Source organism: Nerophis lumbriciformis, linkage group LG21 (assembly GCF_033978685.3).
Source record: "Nerophis lumbriciformis linkage group LG21, RoL_Nlum_v2.1, whole genome shotgun sequence".
Lineage (NCBI taxonomy): Eukaryota > Metazoa > Chordata > Actinopteri > Syngnathiformes > Syngnathidae > Nerophis > Nerophis lumbriciformis.
In genome coordinates this window covers 15,005,093-15,022,975 of record NC_084568.2, presented here as the reverse complement: position 1 = coordinate 15,022,975, position 17,883 = coordinate 15,005,093, and the positions used below count along the sequence as shown (strand labels likewise).

General features: G+C 40.7%; 1 protein-coding gene across 1 annotated transcript in view; it reads right to left on the bottom strand.

The window, feature by feature from the left end:
* The window catches only part of LOC133621069 (histone-lysine N-methyltransferase SETDB1-B-like), a 37,274-nt gene extending 20,898 nt beyond the window's left edge, over positions 1 to 16,376 (bottom strand). The window contains exons 1-8 of the mRNA XM_061982882.1: positions 16,247 to 16,376; positions 11,420 to 11,623; positions 11,177 to 11,355; positions 11,042 to 11,085; positions 6,889 to 7,003; positions 4,263 to 4,433; positions 2,206 to 2,407; positions 2,061 to 2,134 (exon numbers count right to left, since the gene is read on the bottom strand). Coding sequence (XP_061838866.1) covers positions 2,061 to 2,134; positions 2,206 to 2,407; positions 4,263 to 4,433; positions 6,889 to 7,003; positions 11,042 to 11,085; positions 11,177 to 11,355; positions 11,420 to 11,623; positions 16,247 to 16,263 — 1,006 coding nt within the window. The 5' untranslated portion in view covers positions 16,264 to 16,376. The remainder of the gene's footprint in view (positions 1 to 2,060; positions 2,135 to 2,205; positions 2,408 to 4,262; positions 4,434 to 6,888; positions 7,004 to 11,041; positions 11,086 to 11,176; positions 11,356 to 11,419; positions 11,624 to 16,246) is intronic.
* Between the last annotated feature and the right edge of the window lie 1,507 nt (positions 16,377 to 17,883).

Below are 17,883 nucleotides of genomic sequence, written 5' to 3'. Positions count from 1 at the left end.
GTAAGGAAGCTAACGTCGTTAACATTAGCTAATATGCTGACAAGGTTACGAATGTTTGTGTTAGCAATAAATAACTTACAATGGCATTATTTTTGTATTGTTGCAGTTTCACACATTCCTCGGTTAATTCACCAAAATGTCACCGTGGAGCTAGTTGGTCCATGACAATGACTTCTGTTTTGTTCGACAGACACTGTTTGACAGACACTGTTTGGAAAGAATTAAGGCATGTAAATAAACATTTACAAAATCTTTCTGTGTAAATAACTTATTTCGCAACGTATATATCTGCGGTTTATAGTCCGATGCGGCTAATATATGGAAAAATGTTATTTCTCTTAAAATTTTGTGGGTGCGGCTAATACACGTATTTTCAGTCCTGAAAATACGGTAATTAGTAACAAAAAAACAAGTTAAAAAAAAAAAATAATAATAATAGTAACTACAATAAATTTACATTAAAGAAATAGAAAAAAAACCCAACGTTTTTCTCTTAGTATTTTTTGGAATTCCGTTTTTTACCCTTTACACCTATTTTTAGAGGTAGGGGGAATAATCAATTTTTAGATGCATCGGAATTCCGACATGGACGATTATAGAAACGATTAGTAAACATCAATAAACGATTGATTTCAAAATTTGTCTGACTGCTGCGAGCCACCTCACAGAGAGGTCTGACCAGGTCTTTTATTTTAGGGCACTTATGTTCCAGTTGTGCACACATTTTCATTCATTTAATAAATGTGGGAAGTAATTTAATTGTTTCTTATTCCAATTGAAATTTTTTTTAAGTTGCAAGTGATAAACGCTTATTTAGTGAAACGAAAAGAAATGTCAAACTGCATCAATACACATAAATTAAAGGTGCATCAATTATCGATTTATTAGTGCAAAACATTTTTAGACAATTTTGACCAGTATTTTAAGTCAAAGCATACACATTTTGTAAAGTGCTTTTACTTTTGCAAGGTACTTTTTTGAAACCTTTATTCTTTATTCAGATCGGATGTTGTGCACAGCACTGTTATTGTGGAGGGAGATGTGTGCTGTTGTTCTGAAAAAGAAAAAAAAGAGCCTCTTTTAAGTTGCAACTGCTGTCCTGTTTGTACATTGATCTTACACCAAATGATGTCGTTCACAACAACACAAACAGATGAGATGTTTCTTCTCCTCAAAGTGACAGACAGCATTTCACTCACATTTATTTCAATTTCCCTGATACTCTGCGTTCAACAGCGGATTCTGTTTTATTGGCCAATTCTGTTGTTCCGTCCATGGTTACGTGAACGCGGAAATCACATGCCTTACTTTTTGGTTGAGTTTAGTGATTATGATTTGGCATACTAGCGCTGTGTCAAATTAAAAGTAGCAACCATGGCGAGAGCCCAAACTTAGTAAAATTTCTCTTTTTTCCCTCATTCGCTATTCATCTGTTTCACTGTTACAAGCTCAGGAAACTGCATGCATGTTGCACGGCCAATTAATTGTCTTTTCCATTATAATATTTTTTTGATTGTGAGAAGCTAAAACGAAATTGTGATTAAAATTCGTATTATTGTCCAGCCTTAATCTCCTTATATGGAAGAGGTTTACCCGAAAAGGTTTGCGCGAGTCTGCCATTGTAGTCACTAAATAACTTATTTTTCTCTTGTTGTGTGGCAGACTGGCTCATATGTTATAGTTGTAACTTATATCTGTCAGTAGACCCCATATGGAAGCGCTAAAAACTACAACATGGTGGACGGGGAGTAGATGCAGTCGAAGTGGAGGCACATAAATAAGGCCGACCACAAAAAGTGCCCTGAAGCAACGGTCAGAAAGTTGCTTGAAAATGGTCTTTAAAACATAATATATGCAACATTTTGACAAAAGAACCACTATTACATGTTATGTAGAACCACAAGGAAGTGTTTTAAATGTAGAAACAAATCATAATATGACCTTTAACTAACAAACACCTGTAGACCCAATGAAGCAGAGGTTGAAGAACCGCTATGGCTCACTTGTCAAGTTGTCACAGGTTTTTACAACCCTGCTATTAAGAGAGAAAGGGCACTTACATGGTCGGCACACAGGGTAGAGGTCTGGTAGGTTGACATAGGAGGCGTAGCCATCGTCGAAGAAGATCAAGAACCTGCAAGACAAGCAAGATGAAGCCGACTCTCTTGCTTTTATTGCAATCTTTGCAAGATCTTGACTGCCCACCTCATTTGGTTCTTGGTGGTGGGCATCTCTGCTACTATCCCGGCGTAAAGCCACACCTGTTGGCTGTCCTTGTACTTGGCCACCACCCGGGCCCCCACAAACAGACTCTCCAGGGTGGGGTTATAGTCGAAAGCCACGTGGTTCCCCGAGAGCAGACTCTTGCCCTTGTCGAACTTGACTTTGTATTTGAATGTATTGCCTCCTGAACATTGGACACAGCATGGATACATCTACAGTTAGTAACCAATTTTAGTACGGGCGTTCCAAGAGTCAAGATTGATGCCCCGTTTTGCGTAAAGAAGCGCAAATAAAATGTCAATTGATGAATGAAAGGGCGCTTCATGAGGAATTTTATCGCAAACGTATTCCTCGCCCTTTTCTGCTCCGTTGTTAATAGGAATAAAAGCATATTTCTTCATTTAATTTGACGTAGAGGTATCGGATCCCGGTCGGGGTTGTGCCACTAACATGTGCAACTTTGTTTTTATTACTTTAAATGTGTGATTTTGCATTAAAACATACATTCTTTAAAAAAATTCCTATGAATTTATTTTAGTACAAAACATGCAACAAATTACATTCTAATTTGAATAAAAAAGTATAGAAATCTGAGGTATATACATTTTTTGGAGAGGATGGTTTCATTTTCGATCGAAAGGGAAGACCTTCACATACAAACCAGCCTCAGAAAGTGGGATATAAATGTGACTGTGGAGCAAAATATACACTAAAGTATATCCAATATTGCAACACAGTCACATTAGACCATGGGTGTCCAATTTACAGCCCACAGGCCAAGTGCGGCACGCCGGCCTGTTCAGTTTGGCCCATAAGGACATCAGGACGTAAGGATTCAGGTCCATGGGGTGCTTTCAAACAATTTTAAATATCTGACAGTATCATTTCTGCATGTTTGCCACCAGCAAAGGGACACGGTGAGTGATTCAGGATAATGACCATGAATTGCATTGAGAAGCATATAGACGGCAGCAGATTTTTTTATATATGACCCAATCCGATCAACCTTTCTCACTCATGGCGCGAATAAACTAATACAAAAAGTCAACACACATGGTCACACATAACACTGCTCACTGAACTTTATTGATATTATAAAAGATGTCAAACACAACACAATTCAAAATTTAAATAATTTAACCATTTAAACCCCCTCCAATGCATGATGGGAAAAATTCAACAACAACAAAAAAAATATATATATATATATACACTGTATATATATATACACATATTGAGCCCCCAAAAAAGGGACCTAAAATCCATAATGGCCGACGACCTGTTCGCCTTATTATATTTGGCCGTTGATTTTCATGTGTCATGTCATGATGAACATCATCTATACGCATTTCTTGCAAGACAAAAATATTTTAGTTGGTGAATTAATATTAGTAAAAAATATAAAAACATAATAGGAAGAAATGAAATATGTCAAGGGGGTTAAAAACGATATTACACTAATTTGCTTTATCTATAACTTAAAGCTGAGATTTGGATGCGTTATTCAGATAGTTTGGCATATGTTGACTGAACTACATTAGCTGCGTTTCCATTACACCGTCGCACCTTTCCCGCAATAGAGGCCGACCTGCAGGCTCGGAGAGCCTTTGAGCGACCACTCGCTGCCTTCGTCTTCTAATGACATCACGGCAACAGTGGCTGCAATATCTTCCTCAAAGTGGAGTCTAGCGGGATGAGATTTAACAAGAATTACTGCTCATGACGCAAAACACCTTTTAATGGAAACACCTACAAGTCGCAAGTGTACTTTATTGACATTTTTGAAATATCACTTTTATTTTATGAAAAACTGCAATGGAAATACAGCTAGAGTATTGGTTTGAGTATCAATGTGCTAAATGTATCAAAGGGGCCCTTGCATTCTGAATGCAGCCCTCACTGGAAAAAGTTTGGACACGTCTGATTGAGACCACAGAGAAGTGCATTAAATCTAGATTAAAATCATCATAGGTGCCCTTTAAAATCTTTCATTTTAAGGGGTGTCTTTAACTATGTTATGTCTGTGTTAGTGTACATACCGACGGCGTTGACAGCAACCAGGGTGCCTCTGTGCCATGTTTTCATCCGTTTCTTTCCCAGAATGATCATCCCGACTCGGAGTTCATCTTCCCTCTTTTTGGGGTTGGGGTGGGTCATGTGCTGAGAGGGAACCTGCGATATGATCACTGCTGGCGTTGCAGGATGGATACCTTGAAGGAGGAAATGACATATACTTTTAGAGCTGAATAAACAATGACTGTGTGTGCGTGTGTGTGTGTGTGTGTGTGTGTGTGTGTGTGTGTGTGTGTGTGTGTGTGTGTGTGTGTGTGTGTATCAATCACATGTGGTGAGGTCATGGCGAGTGAGTGTTAATAGTGAGGGTCCCACTAAAGGGGAACTTTGGGGAATTTTAACTATAATTTACAATCTCGATGTAAGACAAGAACACATGTTTTTATTTTTTGTATGCATTCTAAGTCAGAAAATGCAATGCAATGAGAATACATCATCCTCTAAAAAAACATCCAAAAACCGCCAACGATACTCCATTCATATCTCGTGACCTGAATATTAACCAAGTATTAGCGATATTGTTATTATAAGTGCGAACGCAGACAAACTATTTTTAGTGGCGCGGTGATCACAGAAAGCTAACTTTTTGATTGATTGAAACTTTTATTAGTAGATTGCACAGTACAGTACATATTCCGTACAATTGACCACTAAATGGTAACACCCGAATAAGTTTTTCAACAATCCCTCAAGTTAATCAATTCATGGTAATTGGTAACTAGCTTGTACAGCTACAGTATTGACATACTGAGCTGAAGCATCGCCTCTGAGCTGGTGAAAGTTAATTCCAGATTATAAATCATGCCTCGAGAAGGGTGCGGCCTTAAACCGAGAAGTTGGTCAACTTTGACATTTAACTTAGATCCGGAGATGGCGAGAAAGACACGAAAAGGCGCCCATTTTTTTAACCCATCTTGAGGATTATCCTTAATTCTTCATTTAACTGGAAAATATAAACATCCGATCAGTCGGCATCTCAGTGAGAGCAGACATTGTACAGTAAGTGATTGTTTTATTAAGTTTGTAGTTTGTATTTCTTGTTTAGCACTTAGCAATACGGCCACATGACGCTTAGTGTTTCACTGAAGCTGGATCTGTTTATCCCTCAGCTTCTAAAACTTGTAGACCATCCTCCTTATATTCAGGCTCAAAAATATAGGTTTCTGCATCATCACATCTATGCTTAAATATTTGCTTAAAATGAGCAAAATACGCCAATATTATGTTATTATGAATGTGCTTGATACAGGGCCTCGTTAACCTAAGGGCCCACCCCCCATAACCTCAACAGTACCCCCCAACCTTCCCAAAAACACATTAAAAAAAATCTGGATTTTACTCAACAGAATGGCAACAATGCAAAAACATCATCCATTTAAAAAAATAAATTCTTTCATGATTACATATCCTTTGCGACGGGTCTGTGCAAGTGCAAGTAAAGTGCTGGCGTCACGGGACACTGCCTGTGTTTTTAGCTCAATAGATAGATGAATAGTACTTTATTGATTCCTCCAGGAAAATTAAAATAGTAGTACACTAGCCTTTCACACAGGAGCAGTGGGTTCGAGCCCCGCTCAGAACAGTGAAAAAACAACGCAGCCAAGAGAGAGAGAGAGAGAGAGAGAGAGAAACACAATTGCTAGACGAAGCTGAGCTGTTTATGATTGACAACTATGAACACCAATCATTGCATTCTGCTGTCAAAACCAGGGGCCCCTGATTGGTGGGGGCCCTAGGATTCAGCCCAGGTAAGCCTGTGCATTAAAGCGGCCTTGGCCCGATTTAATTTCCCCTTGGGGATTAATAAAGTATTTCTGATTCTGATACTACATTAGATATATACTTACAGTATGTACATAAAATGTTGATGGAGGCTTTTTACAGCACTTTAAAGGCGGAATGTAGCGACCCCCAATGTCTCCATTGGTAGCTGACTTTTGCTAGCGTTTATTTACGATTTAGAATGCATAAAATATAAAAAATAAATGTGTTTTTGTCTTACATAAGGATTGTGACTGATATACACAATTCAAAAAAAAAGCGCAGATCCCCTTTCACCAAGTCAAACATCTACTGTGAAGCTTGAAAACTTAAGTCAAGTCAGCCTTTTCTAGTCTTGTCGTGAGTGCGTTCATGTAAAATGGGTGTAGTTAGCCAAAGCAGCTTACTTCTTTCAGTAAGAACAATATATTAGTTATAAAGATTTTAAAACATTATTAAACTGGCTAAAGGAAACATGATTTCAGCTACTACATCAAAGATGGAAGGCTACCAGTAAAATCTCGTACTAGGTGAATGCAAACAATTTTTTGTCATTCACGAACAAATGTATACTGTAATTGTACTGCAATATATTGTTTACATTTTTTTATTTTGAGGATCTTCGCCTTGAATGTCACAAAATTCCGTAAGGAATAAAAATACATTGACTTTAAAAATGTTTAAGTACCAGTTACTGCACCGTTTAAGCATTGGCACCAATCAAAAATTATAAATATTAACAATACATATATATATAAATTAGAAATAAATGTTTTTTTTAATTATTTTATGACCCGACCGCACATTACTGCTGTTTGTGTGTGCGCGCACCTGACTGGGCTGGAGATCTGGGAAATGAGCCGCCCGGAGAAGGCCTGGTGATTATTTGCACCAGTTTGTTGACCTGCTCTGTGGTTTTATGGAGGGCAGTGGAGGTGTCTTTTACCTAGCAAGAACAAATAATCACCGTCGTCGTCATCATCATCATCATCATCATCATCATCATCCTCCTCCCGCCCCTCCTTATCATCAGCATCACCCTACAGTGACAACTTATTTGTCCAATCACAATGGGCAGAAATATTTAAAAAAGCCCCAGAGTAGAGTATATTTTCACAGTTAAAAATATGTCTGAGAGGTGTCACAATAATGCAGTGGAAGTGTGTACAATATCACGTTGTGGAGGATTTAAAAATAACAAAACATTCAAAGTTTTTTCTCCTCTTGTTACCCAGGAGCTTCTCCATGAGCAACTTCATCTGGGGCTTGGGTTTTGCGCCAGAAACCTTAGGAGGTGCAGGAGGTTTGGACAACATTGTATTCAACAACATTTAAAATATGTCCACATACAGAACATTTCCTCAACCCCCAATCCTCCCCCCCCAAAAAGGCGGGCTAAAAATTGCCCCAAAGTCACACTTTGGACACCCCTCATGTGGAATGGCTTTACACGCATGTAATTGGTCAGTGGATTTCGTGATCTGATCAAATACTTTGGCAAAGTTAATAAAAGCTGCACTTTGTCAAAACTTAAAATACCTAAACAATTATTTCACATAGGTCCACATAGGACTGCATCTGGGTCCGAACTCAGACTGCCAGTTCGTGAGCCCTGTCATCGATAGGGATAGGCACCGTTCACATTTGAATCAATGCCGTACCAATTTTTGGTACTATTGTGTGTGTTAATAAATGTTAATTGTTTGATAATCAAATATTTTTTGTATGTTTAAAATTTATTTTTTAATTATCAGCTCATTTTAAATGAGCTGATTATAATAACTGTGCTGTTCAGTTCATTTGCATTGCAGTTGCACTTCCAAGACATTAGATGGCAGTACTGTACAGGCTATGTTGTCTAACTCGGAAGTAGCTTTTTCCATGAAGCGGAATGTGTTATGTTGTGCCCTACAAAGTGTTTGTACTGTAAATATTGTGCTTATTACACACCAGCTGTTACGTTGTAACATTCATTTTAGTTGTAGTTCTCGTTACCAAATTTGGAGATGTTGAAGTCGCTAATACTAATAGTAGCATGTCAATGGCAAATCCAATGTAAATTAGCATCAAGCTAGCGTATTTTGGAAGAGTGGAGCTTTACTTTATGTCTGAGCGTTTTTTTTACAAAGCATACTTGCTTTGTTGGTGTTTAAAATTGCAACATTTCTTCGAGGAAGGCTTTGTGGCTGAGTCCGCTTTGAGTGCAGCTTGAGTGATTGTTTATGTGAGCCAATGTTTAGTCTGCAACCGGACGTGAGGTCACGTGCAACAAAGGTACTGAAATGTGCCACCGTTCAATTTTACGTGAATCGATACAGACGCCTATAAAAGTACCGTATTCGGTAACCCATCCCTAGTCTTAGGGCTTCAAAGAATGTCAATAAACTAATAGGATCTTAAAAGAACGGGTGGAACTTTAATTACAGGAAGAAAAAAAAGATACTTTTGTTACTTTGAGCAAATAAAAGCAAAACTTTTAATTATCTCCACCATTTGTACTTGTTTTTCGTAACTATTTTTTAAAAGCATGGGGGAAAAAAATATGAAAAAACATACTGTAACTTTTTAATCTATAAGCAGCGACTATTTTCCAACGCTTTGAACCATGCGCTTTATACAACCTTGCGGCTAATTTATGGATTTTTCCGGTGTGCTGGAGCACGTTTGTCCCCGAAGATCAGCAGCACATTCACACACACAAACAAACATGCACACACACTCACACTTGACTTTCATTTCACTCGCACCTATTTCCTGCTGTCAAAGTCATAATATTAGGAACACCAGTAACACCTTTTTTGCCCACTGTTAAATACAACTTAACGTACCTGTCATCCAGGTTCTAAATATGTTTTTTTTCCCACCCGCACGTCCACGAAATGCACACGACGCACCCCCAATGTCAAAGATCGACCCAGCCATCGAAAACGGGAAAAACCCGCCGCACGGAATGGAAATCCACAATCAAAACAGGCTCTGAGTCGTTTTCTTTGGCATGTGCGGAGGAGGGGGAGAAGGACAAACGAACGACAGCGATTTATGGTAGATACTGGAAGTCGACCGATATGTTTTTTTCCCAGGGCCGATACCGATAGCGAATATTAGTCGTCAGTCAAGAAGGCCAATAACCGATATTTGGAGCCAATATTCATTTAACATCAGGGGATTTTACAGACACCTTTATTACATGTGTCTCAGAGAAGCATCAACATTTGTATTTCAAAATATGGCAAATCTGATGGGAGAATTGGTAAAAATATTGGATTTCTCTATATCACAATAACTCGACGTCTACTAAATTTTATACAATTGTATAGCAGTTTATGGATGTAATACATCGTAAGGTTTCCTGGTGAGGAACCCTAAAATATTGCGAACATTTAAGTAAAAACAATTCTGGGCTTCTTCACGTACCTTATAGTTGAGACATTTTTCAAGCTGGCTCACATAATTTATCCCTGGGTGGTACAGAAAGTATGAGAATGTGTGAGCTGCTGCCTGCTCTTCTTTACTTTTACTGCGTAATAATCTCCTATTTGTTAAAATATCTACACAAAATTTGGATTTCTGGGAGAGATTTCTTTTCTGTCGCGACTCCATCTCTGCAGTAGCGAAAAACAAACAAGACGCCAGGAAAGAAGGACAAAAACTGTATTTCCCAGAAAAAAATTGAAAGTTTTGACAGGGGGGCGCGGTGAAAGCAGTTGAGCAGGCCGTAGAATAATTCTTACAATAACTGAAATAAGTGCCCTGTCAGATAACAAAACATATTTGGGGAGAATTATTGACAATGAGAGTAATTTCTATTCTTAAATGAATGAAACATTTTTGGGCTCCATGCAGTTTATCTACTTCACTAATTATTTTTTTTTTTTTAAATACTGGTATCATGTGTATATGCAGTTATGTTGTAGCTGTAAGAAAATAAAAAAAGGCTAATACCGATTTACGTCAGAATGCCTAGTATCGGCACGGACGATAACCGGTCGATGTCCAGTAAATATTGTATGTTTTCATGTGTAATAATAATAATAATAATAATAATCATTGATGAGATTTATATAGCACTTTTCTATCGACTAGACCAGGGGTGTCAAACTCATTTTATATCGGGGGGCCACGTGGAGAAAAATTTACTCCCAAGTGGGCCACACTGGTAAAATCACGGCACGATAACTTAAAAGCAAAGACAACTTCAGATTGTTTTCTTTGTTTAAAAATAGAACAATAACATTCTGAAAATTTACAAATTATAATGTTGGGTTTTTTTTACACTTACATGTTGCGGTTAATAGTATTCTACCTTTACTTGTCGTTATTTATACTTTCTGAATAAATTATGTAATAATGTTCATCATTGGTGTTAATTTTCAATCCATCAAAGATAAAAAAAATAGTATAAAAATATAATTACAGGATGTTATTCATGTAGTTTGCTCATTTTCCTCGACTGATGTACTAACATGTGGTTTATTTTATTTTCTTACATATGTAGCATAATCGACAAAGACACAAAAAATTGTTCATCTAGTGGACACATTTAGAACAGCAGTTTCTTTCATTCAAAAGTTTCGGCTCATTTTTATACTTAGCAAACTCATCCCGCTGGCCGGATAAAACCTGTTCGTGGGCCTTACGTTTGACACCCCTGGACTAGACACTCAAAGCGCTCACAGAGAAGTGAAAACCCACCATTCATTCACTCCACATTCACACTTGGGGTGGTAAGCTACATTTGTAGCCACAGCTGCCCCGGGGTAGACTGATTTTCACACTTGCGGCTAATCGACGTGTGCACCCAATATACAGCATGTGCAAAATAGAATTTGTCCAAAAATTCAATGAGCGTGGCTTAAAAACAGGTTCGCGATACGGCCGGCAAATTACAGTAAATCGATTTTTTGTGAAAGAAATCTGGGTTGTTGTTTTCAGGTCATATCCAGAAGAAAGCGCTTAAAATGGTCAAACTCTCCATCTTCCTTACCATTGAATCTTTGACAGGAGTGACAGGTTTCTGCGGTGGGATCACTGATGTGTCCAGAAAAAGAGAAACAAGATATTATTTTCACTAAAAATACCAAACAAACTGGTGTGGTGCGTGCATAAAGAAGGAACTTACAGCAGCCAACAGCTATGACGTCGTCGTCGTCGTCGTCGTCATCATCATCGTCGATCTCAATGACCTCGGAGGACAACAAGCGCCCGCCGCCCTCGTCATCGTCCGAGCTGCTCTCTCTGTACACGAGGCCTTTCTGCTGATAGGTGGCCCTCACAAGCATCTCACACTCCATGAGGGACCTGACGGAGAGGACGATCCCACGAGTCCAAATGCCAAATGCGTTTCTGTGTTTGTGTCACTCACTCCTTAGCAGCTTTGAGAAGTTTCTCTGTCTTTTGCTCCTCTTCCTCTTTCTTCTTCACCTGCTTCTCCAGCTCAGTCAGCTGAGCCGTTTTCTTCTGCACCATCTCGTTCTGCTCCACCGCCTCATCGATCCACTTCTTCAGCTCGTCCAGAGAAATGTTTAGTTCTTCCTCCAGACTGGCATCCCAGCCGTCTACCTCCATTCTGCGCAGAGACAGACAAGGACATTTTTTCCAAACAGACCGTAGTCAGACCAATGTGGTCTGTAAATGATGCAAGGCCCTCGTCCACACCAAGACCGCTAATACCACACCACCTAAGCCGCTAGAGATGCGCGGTTTGCGGACACAACCGCGGAGTCCGCGGATTATCCGCGGATCGGGCGGATGAAATTTAAAAAAATAAGATTTTATCCGCGCGCGGGTCGGGTCGGGTGGATTAATTAGATACCGTATATTTTTTTTTTTTTTTTTTTTGCGGGTGGCAGTTAAACCAATTCGGAAATATATATACATAGTTAAATGTTGTTACCCACATACGAAAAACGAGCAGGCACCTGCTGCATATGCCACAACAGAAGAAAAAAAAAAGAAAAGAGATGGACACTTTTACGGAGCGGAGAAGGGACGCCTCGCCGGGGTCCGGGACCGAGGCCCCTTCCCCCGAGAGGGCTCCACCGGGAGCCGTAGCTGAGGCGATCCGCGAAAAGGGCCCGACGCACGTCCAGGGTCACTACCGCGCCCACCGCACCGACACCCCGCCTCGTCCGCCTTCGCCGCGGCCGGCGTCACGCGCAGCAGGTAAGCAGCTTACCTGCCCGCCACCCCCGTGGCCGGGGGCTCGTAACAGGGGTCACTCCGCGCGCTCCGCCCGCGCAGCTTACCTGCCCGCCACCCCTGTTGCCGGGGGCGCGTAACAGTAACAGTGCGCTCACGAAAGGGGTGGGGCTCACCCTGGTTGATATAGAGAGCAGGACGGTGGCCATGGAATTCGGAACCCGCTAAGGAGTGTGTAACAACCCACCTGCCGAATCAACTAGCCCTGAAAATGGATGGCGCTGGAGCGTCGGGCCCATATACCCGGCCGTCGCCGGCAGCGAGACGCGCTTGGAGGTGCGCTCAGCGCGGCTCCCATATGATTGCGCACTGGTGTGCGTCTGGGTCATGACAGCCTGGCACGCGAAAGTCTGTGCTGCATTGGATCAGTCTCCTTTCTTTAACAGGCAAAAGCTTTATAACCTCAGTGAGGTTATAAAGCTTGCGCACCAAACACGAAGCAAGGCCATGGTGCAGGAGAACAAAGGACTTCTTTCATTTAAGGTTTGTGATAAACCATCAAACTCATTCGTTAAAAGGACTCTATAGTAATATAAAGCTAATTTTTCTGGACATTATCATGCAAGAAAAGTTTATTTTTGGGACCGCGATCACCGCGTAATGATTTTTAAAGGTTGCATTACAAACATTTAACTGTCCCATGTGATCAGCCAGTGCGATTGGAAATCCATGCTCAATTATTGCCTCCGTAAATAAAACTTCGGCATTTATCACATCCAAAGAATCTGTTTGGGCGACGAAAAACGTTGAAAGTTTTCCACTTGTATCGCTAGCAACGGCATTAGACTTGTGTTTTTTTGTCCCAACGTGGTCTTTTACATCGCTAATTCCTCCGTGTCCGATCGAAAAATCTTGTCTGCACAAGGTGCAATTCGCGTAGTTTTCACCCTTTTTTTTTTTTAATTAATGAAAAACCCGGAATAGGTTGATGAAAACCGTACGAATTACGGGAAAACCGGAGTAGTTGGCAGGCTCACTAATGCCTTGCATCATCTATATTAGATCGGGCGGATGGCGGGCGGGTGCAGTTCTGATCAAACGTTACATCGGGTGGATGGCGGATGGTTGACGACTTTCTGACGCGGTTGCGGATTAAATAAATTGCCTATCCGCGCATCTCTATAAGCCGCGCTTAACCTTTAGACTTAGACTTCCTTTTATTGTCATTCAAATTTGAACTTTACAGTACAGATAAGAACGAAATGTCGTTGCATTAGCTTGTTGTCGTGCAGGATAATAGAGCAATAAGGTGCAGATATAAATAAATAGATTACTGTACAGATAAATATTATGCACTTTTGCATATGCATCCACGTTTATGGATGTATGTTGTATTGTCTTTATATCCCAGCGAGTTAATCCTTTTTTGGGGGAATTGAGGGGGTTATTATGATGCGTTCAAGAGTCTTATGGCCTTAGGGAAGAAGCTGTTACAGAACCTGGAGGTTCTGCTACGGAGGGTGCGGAACCTCTTTAGAGTCCAGCAGTGAAAACAGTTCTTGGTGGGGGTGGGAGGAGTCTCTGCAAATTTTCTGAGCCCTGGTCAGGCAGCGGCTTTTTGCGATTTCCTGAATAGGGGGAAGAGGAGTCCTGATGATCTTTTCCGCCGTCCTCACCACTCTCTAGAGCACAGCTGTAACTTCCTGGCACTAAACCTGCAGAAAATTGCTCCTTTTCGGGTATCTCTATGTTTACATTTTTACAGTTTGCACTTTTTTGGTGCATTTTATTAAGCATTCATTCCTTATTTTTAGAGATGTCCGATAATATCGGCCTGCCGATATTATCGGCCAATAAATGCTTTAAAATGTAATATCGGAAATTATCGGTATCGGTTTCAAAAAGTAAAATTAATTACTTTTTAAAACGCCGCAGTACAGAGCAGTTGCGTCTCCCAGTCAGCAGCCCCTCCCCTCTCCCACACACAACACAGGAGTTGACGACTGCAGCATGACAGGTTTACTGGCGACGCTTGATGACCTCATCAAACCGCAGTGAGCGAAGCATAACAACAACAAGAGTGTGTTGTTGCCGGTGCTGTAGCCGTGGCTAACAAGCGAGCTCGCTCGGTGACTGACTAACGACACCATGTCTATGGTTTGGGATTATTTTAAAGTGTGTCCGACGGATAAAAAACTGGCAATTTGCAATGACTGCAAAAAGTTGGTTATGCGAGGAGGAACCAAGACGTCTTCCTTTAATACGAGCAATTTGATCTCCCACCTCTTCAAGAATCATAAGGGGGGGGCATGGCGTAGTGGGTAGAGCAACCGTGCCAGAAACCTGAGGGTTGCAGGTTCGCTCCCCGCCTCTTACCATCCAAAAATTGCTGCCGTTGTGTCCTTGGGCGGGACACTTCACCCTTTTCCCCCGGTGCCACTCACACCGGTGAATTGAATGATGAATGATAGGTGGTGGTCGGAGGGGCCGTTGGCGCAAATTGCAGCCACGCTTTCGTCAGTCTACCCCAGGGCAGCTGTGGCTATGAAAGTAGCATACCACTACCAGGTGTGAACGATTGATGGGTTCTACATGTAAAGCGACTTTGGGTACTTAGAAAAGCGCTATATCAATCCCAGTTATTATTATGAGGAGATACACGATGAATACAAGCGGAAGATGGATGGAAAGCAAACACCGGAAAAAAGTAGTACCACACAGTTGTCGCTTAAAGACTTCGCCGAGAAAAAACAAAAATACAACAAAAAACACCCCAGGGTGAAAGCCCAAGTTGTGGCCTGTCTCAACGCAGCATTTCAGAAGCTCTGGCTGACTGGTAGGTTACTTCAAGCACTCACCACTCGCTTGCAGCACATTTGTGTTACTCATACAAATACGTTAGAGCAGGGCAGATTGAGCCCAGTTCATAATTCCCTGTTATACAGTATGCCAGGCAGTCTTGCACTAAAGGAGGACTATGTTATTGTTTACTTTATTACTCTAGTATACTCTGGACTGAAGATGTGTGCCTTCATTGTTTTTGTAGCTGCTGTTTTGAGGCATGTTTAAAAAAATAATGCATTTTGTGACTTCAATAATAAATATGGCAGTGCCATGTTGGCACTTTTTTCCATAACTTGAGTTGAAGTTGTTCTCTTATTTTGGAAAACCTTGTTACATTGTTTAATGCATCCAGCGGGGCATCACAACAAAATTAGGCATAATAATGTGTTCATTCCACAACTGAATATATCGTTATCGGTTGATATCGGAATCGGTAATTACGAGTTGGACAATATCGGAATATCGGCAAAAAAGCCATTATCGGACATGTCTACTTATTTTTCACCTTCATTTGTAGAGGGTATGGATGGATGTTAAGTGTTCAATGTGGTTTTAGAATGTTCTTACATTGATTGTATAAGAACTTAGTTTTTTTAATTTGCTTTTTTTCCTCCTCCTACACCCATGTTTACCCTTTTTCCTACATGGCGACCCATGAGTCTTCCTGTTTTGTATAACCCTGTAACTGTATACCGTTACTGTAGGTCTCTTCTTGGATGGGTTATACTGACAAACTAATGTTGTTGTATTTTTTGATTGCACTGACAAAGTTATATTCTATTCTTATTTTTGCACTAACAAGGATCTTCCAATAAATGCCAAGCACTTTCTACAGTTGAGTAAATGTTAATACCCCAGAATGGTGCATTTTTTTTGCCTTTTCCTATGTTTTGTTCTCAATCATGTTTTAGATTGATCAATGAGTTTTGTGTTAAACATATTTGGCCAATAAAGCTGGTACATGGGATGTTGCTTGTGTTTGATGGATGGGCTGATACTCGCCATTCACACCGTAAACAAAACATTTTTCATTTCATTCAAAAGTGAGCATGCTAGCATGTTAGCTTAGCATCAACACACCAAGAGCATCCTGTAGTTAAACATCATTCAGCAGGTCAGAGAGAAGAACAACGCCTCCATCTCAATCACATTACAAAAGCGACACCACAATGCTACTAAAATGTCGATTAAACAAAGATAAACTCACCTATCGCTGGGCTCCATCCTCCGTGTTTCTACTGTTAGCTTTTAGCTAAAGCTACCTAGTAGCACCCGCTGTCGCTACACGACCAGCCCACGCATGCGCAACGATTACATCACTTCCGGTCGACTTGTTTTACGGCCGTCAAACGGCACGCAGTCGGGCCAGTGTATATTTTGGCCATTTGATTTTATTTTAATCAATTAAAAGTGAATAACAAAAAACGATTGTTTGTCTTTCTTTCTTTCATTTTAAAATTCGAAATATTACTACAATTAAAATCCCCAGTTAACAGAAACGGAAAAACAGACCCATCTGATGTTTTTTTTTTCTATCTATAGACACCGGAAGTTTTATTTTTAAAGTAAAATGAACAATTACGACGGAATCCATGTGCCTGTTGTGACTCTGGCTAAAATATTGTTGGAATGATTTTAGACATAGCACAACGAGAACTGACATCTGTAGAAATATCGACACATACAGGTAAAAGCCAGTAAATTAGAATATTTTGAAAAACTTGATTTATTTCAGTAATTGCATTCAAAAGGTGTAACTTGTACATTATATTTATTCATTGCACACAGACTGATGCATTCAAATGTTTATTTCATTTAATTTTGATGATTTGAAGTGGCAACAAATGAAAATCCAAAATTCCGTGTGTCACAAAATTAGAATATTACTTAAGGCTAATACAAAAAAGGGATTTTTAGAAATGTTGGCCAACTGAAAAGTATGAAAATGAAAAATGTGAGCATGTACAATACTCAATACTTGGTTGGAGCTCCTTTTGCCTCAATTACTGCGTTAATGCGGCGTGGCATGGAGTCGATGAGTTTCTGGCACTGCTCAGGTGTTATGAGAGCCCAGGTTGCTCTGATAGTGGCCTTCAACTCTTCTGCGTTTTTGGGTCTGGCATTCTGCATCTTCCTTTTCACAATACCCCACAGATTTTCTATGGGGCTAAGGTCAGGGGAGTTGGCGGGCCAATTTAGAACAGAAATACCATGGTCCGTAAACCAGGCACGGGTAGATTTTGCGCTGTGTGCAGGCGCCAAGTCCTGTTGGAACTTGAAATCTCCATCTCCATAGAGCAGGTCAGCAGCAGGAAGCATGAAGTGCTCTAAAACTTGCTGGTAGACGGCTGCGTTGACCCTGGATCTCAGGAAACAGAGTGGACCGACACCAGCAGATGACATGGCACCCCAAACCATCACTGATGGTGGAAACTTTACACTAGACTTCAGGCAACGTGGATCCTGTGCCTCTCCTGTCTTCCTCCAGACTCTGGGACCTCGATTTCCAAAGGAAATGCAAAATTTGCATGGTTGGGTGATGGTTTGGGGTGCCATGTCATCTGCTGGTGTCGGTCCACTCTGTTTCCTGAGATCCAGGGTCAACGCAGCCGTCTACCAGCAAGTTTTAGAGCACTTCATGCTTCCTGCTGCTGACCTGCTCTATGGAGATGGAGATTTCAAGTTCCAACAGGACTTGGCGCCTGCACACAGCGCAAAATCTACCCGTGCCTGGTTTACGGACCATGGTATTTCTGTTCTAAATTGGCCCGCCAACTCCCCTGACCTTAGCCCCATAGAAAATCTGTGGGGTATTGTGAAAAGGAAGATGCAGAATGTCAGACC